This window comes from Triticum aestivum, chromosome 5A (assembly GCF_018294505.1).
Source record: "Triticum aestivum cultivar Chinese Spring chromosome 5A, IWGSC CS RefSeq v2.1, whole genome shotgun sequence".
NCBI classification, from domain to species: Eukaryota; Viridiplantae; Streptophyta; class Magnoliopsida; order Poales; family Poaceae; genus Triticum; species Triticum aestivum.
In genome coordinates, this window is record NC_057806.1 from 523,665,182 (window position 1) to 523,670,557 (window position 5,376).

The 5,376-nt window shown below is 50.0% G+C and overlaps 1 protein-coding gene across 1 annotated transcript; it reads left to right on the forward strand.

The window, feature by feature from the left end:
* The first annotated feature begins 518 nt into the window (after positions 1–518).
* LOC123107472 (uncharacterized) lies at positions 519–1,629 on the forward strand. The gene is made up of 2 exons (XM_044529461.1): positions 519–617; positions 1,112–1,629. Exons 1-2 carry the CDS (start codon positions 581–583, stop codon positions 1,540–1,542), a joined length of 468 nt encoding a protein of 155 aa, XP_044385396.1. The 5' UTR covers positions 519–580; the 3' UTR covers positions 1,543–1,629.
* Positions 1,630–5,376: the final 3,747 nt, after the last annotated feature.

The window sequence follows — 5,376 nt, forward strand, 5'->3', positions numbered from 1 at the left end:
AAAAGCATTGAAAGGATCCCAGACCGCATGCAGACTCGAACACTTAAACACAAGTTCTAGAACTAGTTTGCGTATTTTTCTAACTTTATATATGAATTTGTATAAGCCATACAAGTTCATGTATTAATAGTGTAATTAACTCTAGATTTTACAATTGCTCTGAGCACATGTGAAGGAACGGTACCTTAGGTTGGGACCGTTCTCCAAACCCGTTTGGAACGATTACTTTTCAACTGACAGTGACATTCAGGTGGCGTTTTCTTATACTAGTTTCTTGCAGCATGCATGTAAAACATTTAGGCCCTGTTTGATAACAAAGTATTTTAAGAATACTAGAGTTTTTAAAATTATCATAGTTTTATTTATAATGAGTTGTTTGGTTGCCTCTAACAATTGTGATTTTAAAACTGTAGTTTTTTCTCTGCATAAAAAAAAGAACCCAAGACCTCTTTTTTTTTAACAGAGCAGACGAAAAGAAGGGATGGGACGTCGTTATCTTCTCAGCTCGATCTAAAACACAGCTATCGCTCCCACACCGCCGCCGCCGCCGTCGCCTTTGGAGATATCTCCCTCCGCAACCATGGGGAAGAAAAGAGACGAGGATGGAGAGACCAAAGGTGAGTAGACTCTGCCCTTCGCCCTCCCTCAAGTCGCTCCTCCCGCCTCTCCATGCTGATCGCCGGCCCCTTCCTCCGCACGGTTGTGCCTTTCCTAACTATGCATGTGGCGCAGCTCCGCTCGAACTGTTCGTCTAGACTGCTAGCTGGATCTCTGTGCTTGTTAATTCAACTCCGCTCGAGTTGTTCCTCTAGTCTGCTAGCTGGATCTCAATGCTTGTTAATTGAGGACTGCTTCAGCTGTTCGTCTAGTCTGCTAGCATTCGTATCCAGGACTTGTATACATGTCTTTAGAATCAGATAGGTTCACTGTTCGACCTTGTATAGAATATGGTTTTGCTGGTTGCTGGTTAGCTGAATATTTGCTTTGGACCAGTCCCTTTTTTAACCGATTGATTGGAGATTTACATGCACCTGTATACACAATGAAGACGCATTCGTCTGTTGTAAATGCAATTGACAAATTCTTGATGCATTTTGTTTTCCATTTGCAGACAAAAAAAACAGAGCATCATGGACCACTGCTCAACTTGACCTGCTCGTTTCTGTGATGAAAGAGTATGTAGCTGCTGCTGAATTTTGTGGTCAGAATGGATGGACAAAAGAAGGATGGAATTCCATGGTTATACGCTTGAATAATCAGTTTCAGAGAGCTAACTTTATTGTTTCTCAACTAAAATTTAGAGAGCAACGGTTGAAGAAATATTATTTTATTGTCAAATCTATTGTAGAGAAGAGTGGCTTCGGTTTTCATCCTGTTACAAAAATGCCAACAACCATTGATGAAAAATGGGATGAATTGAGCAAAGAACAACAGAAGTGGAGATACAAAGCTTTCCCTTACTACGACGATTTGCATGCAATTTATGATGGTATGTTGGTTTCACATGTTATGAATTTACCACATGATCTTGCATGCTTTTAGTTTACAATCTATTCCTCTGTACCCAGGTAAAACAGCAGAGGGGAAGGGTTGTAAGAGGACAACTGACATGGACGAATTGATTATTAAAATTACATGCCACCATGACATTTTGCAATAATGTTCTGTGACGCCCCCGATTCAATCGTACACTAATCATACACACAAACGTGTACGATCAAGATCAGGGACTCACGGGAAGATATCACAACACAACTCTACAAATAAAATAAGTCATACAAGCATCATATTACAAGCCGGGGGCCTCGAGGGCTCGAATACAAGAGCTCGATCATAGACGAGTCAGCGGAAGCAACAATATCTGAGTACAGACATAAGTTAAACAAGTTTGCCTTAAGAAGGCTAGCACAAACTGGGATATAGATCGAAAGAGACGCAGGCCTCCTGCCTGGGATCCTCCTAAACTACTCCTGGTCGTCGTCAGCGGGCTGCACGTAGTAGTAGGCACCTCCCGAGTAGTAGTAGTCGTCGACGACAGTGACGTCTGGCTCCTGGGCTCCAACGTCTGTTCGCAGCAACCGGGTATAGAAAGAGCTAAAAGAGGGAGCAAAGCAACCGTGAGTACTCATCCAAAGTACTCACAAGCAAGGAGCTACACTACATATGTATGCATTGCTATCAAATGGATTAAGGGTATCATATGTGGACTGAACTGCAGAATGCCGGAATAAGAGGGGGATAGCTAGTCCTATCGTAGACTACGCTTCTGGCCACCTCCATCTTGCAGCAGGAGAAGAGAGTAGATGGTAAGTTCACCAAGTAGTATCATGTAGCATAATCCTACCCGGCAATCCTCTCCTCATCGCCCTGTGAGAGAGCGATCACCGGTTGTATCTGGCACTTGGAAGGGTGTTTTATTAAGTATCCGATTCTAGTTGTCATAAGGTCAAGATACAACTCCAAGTCGTCCTGTTACCGAAGATCACGGCTATTCGAATAGATTAACTTCCCTGCAGGGGTGCACCACATTTCCCAACATGCTCGATCCCCTTTGTCCGGACACACTTTACTGGGTCATGCCCGGCCTCGGAAGATCAACATGTCGCAGCCCTACCTAGGCACAACAGAGAGGTCAGCACGCCGGTCTAAATCCTATGGCGCAGGGGTCTGGGCCCATCGCCCATTGCACACCTGCATGTTGCGTACGCTGCTGGAGAGCAGACCTAGCAACCTCCATTACAAAGGAAGTTGCGTTACACGGTCCAACCCGGCGCGCGCCGCTCAGTCGCTGACATCACAAAGGCTTCGGCTGATACCATGACGTCAAGTGCCCATAACTGTCCCCGCGTAGATGGTTAGTGCGTATAGGCCAGTAGCCAGACTCAGATCAAATACCAAGATCTCGTTAAGCGTGTTATTTTGATATAACCACGGACGCCGACCAGGGCCAGGCCCACCTCTCTCCTAGGTGGTCTCAACCCGCCCTGTCGCTCCGCCACAAAGTAATAGTCGGGGCCCTTCGGGAACTCAGGCCCACCTCTACCGGGATGGAGCCACCTGCCCCTTCAGCCCCCAACATCGGAATCACTCGCGGGCACTCCTACGAGCCGTCCCGACTTTAATCACCACCTGTATAGCATGTATATATGTATAAGTATATACCCGTGATCACTTCCCGAGTGATCACGGCCCGATAGTATAGCATGGCAGACGGATAAGAAGGTAGGGCCACGGATGATAAACTAGCATCCTATACTAAGCATTAGGATTGCAGGTAAAGGTAACAACAGTAGTAGCAAGGACAGGCTATGCATCAGGATAGGATTAACGAAAAGCAGTAACATGTTAAACTACTCTAATGCAAGCAGTAGAGAGTAGAGTAGGCGATATCTGGTGATCAAGGGGGGGGCTTGCCTGGTTGCTCTGGCAAGAGAGAGGGGTCGTCAACACCGTAGTCGTACTGGGTAGCAGTGGCGTCGGTCTCGGTGTCTAGCGAGAGAAGAGGGGGAAGAAACAATAAATATAATGCAAACAAATGCATGACGATGCATGACATGACAAAGCGTGATGCTAGGTGTGCCCTAACGCGGTATGAGGTGGTACCGGTGTAGGGGGAAAACATCCGGGAAAGTATTCCCGGTGTTTCACGTTTTTGGGCAGATGAACCGGAGCGGGAAAGTTACGTGTTTGCTATGTTAGGGATGTGTGGCGGACGAACGGGCTATGTATTCGGGTTCATCTCGTCGTTCTGAGCAACTTTCATGTTGAAAATAATTTAATCTGAGTTACGGATTAAAAGATGTGATTTTCTAAAGATTTTTATTAATTTCTGGAATTTAATTAATTATTTAATTTAATTCGAAATTGGATTTATGACATCAGCATGATGTCATGCTGACATCAGCAGTCAACAGGGGCTGACTGGGTCAAACTGATGTGTGGGTCCACTGGGACCCACCTGTCATACTATGTTAGGTTAATTAGGGTTTAGTTAATTGATTAGGTTAATATATAATCAGGATTAATTAGTTTAATTAATTCTTTAATTAATTAATTAAGATTAATTAAGTTAATTAATTTTATTTATTATTTTTTTAATTCCCTTTTTTTAAAACGTTATGGGGTCGGGCCCCATTTGTCATTGGGCCAGGGGAGCCCTAGCGGGCGAACGAGCACGGGTCTCGGGCGCGGTTGCAGACACCCGATGGGGCGAGCCCGGGCGCGGCCAGCGGCACGGCGCCGGTGAGGCAAAGCGCGCCGCGGCGGGGGGTGGCGGACGGCACAGGGAGCAGAGCGAGACGGGCGACGGCCGACGACGCAGAGGGGCACGGCTGTGCAGCAGTAGCAGCCGCCGCTGCAGCCGCAACAGCAGCGCAATGCATGAGCAGCAGCAGGGGTAGGCAGGGCGGCGTCGAGCGCGCGCGCATGGCGAGGGAGGGCAGGGGGCGTGGCCACGCGCGGGGCGCAGGCGCTCGGCCAGGCCACGGCTGCGGCAGCTTGAGCAGCAGCTACTAGGAGCAGGGTGTGCAGGGGAGGCCGGTGCGGGCGAAGTGGGTGCCCGCACGCCCGAGGTGACCAGGGGAGGAGGCGCGGCCGTGGTGGCTATCGGAGCAGGGCGGCGCGAGTCGAGCTGTAGCAGGGGAAGCAGCTCTGCAGTGGAGTAGGCAGACAGTGGCGCGGGCCGGCGCAAGGGCGAGCGTGTGGGACGGCGCAGGCGCGTGCAGGACGTGGGCGAGCGGGGCCGCGTGGGCGCACGCGTGCACGACTGCGGGGCGGCGTGAGGAGCAGAGGGCCGCGGGCGAGGAGAGGGGTGCGCCGGAGTTGCAGCGCCGCCCGGGCGCAGCGCCGGGCGCGGGCATGCGCAGGCGAGGGGAGCGCGCGCTGCGGGTGAAGGCAGAGGAGGAGGAGGGCCTCACAGGGGGTGTAGGGCACGCGGCAGTGGGGGACGAGGAGGGTGACGGGGACGATTCGGCGAGGCGGCGACGACGGGGAGGCAGTCCGGGCGAGGTCGTGTCGCCGACGGGCGCTGGCAGACCGGGGCGGCATCGATCCAGGCGGCGGGGTCGTCGGGGGCGAGGGCGACCGTCTCCTCCCTCGATCCCGATCCAGTCGTGGAGAGAGGGGGAGAGATATTTTTACGGGAGGGAGTGGGGGTGTCGGTGGAGTAGTGGGGGATAAAGAGTGGAGTTGGGTGGCTGGCTGGGCCGGGTGGGTTGGCCTAGTTGGGCCTGTCGTGAGTTGGGCCGAAGCCCCGGGGGGTTTCTCTTATATTTTTTTTTGTCTTTTGTTTTTTTGTTTTCTTTTCTTTTTATTTATTTTCTTTTCATAGTTTTATTTAATTTCCATAATATTTTAGTTTAGTTAAAATACAAAAGT

Bases quoted from the DNA above. Each gene is read 5' to 3' on its own strand.
- LOC123107472 (XM_044529461.1), top strand. From the start codon at position 581: ATGGGGAAGAAAAGAGACGAGGATGGAGAGACCAAAG. The intron at 618-1,111 runs GTGAGTAGACTC...TTCCATTTGCAG, and splicing joins CGAGGATGGAGAGACCAAAG to ACAAAAAAAACAGAGCATCA.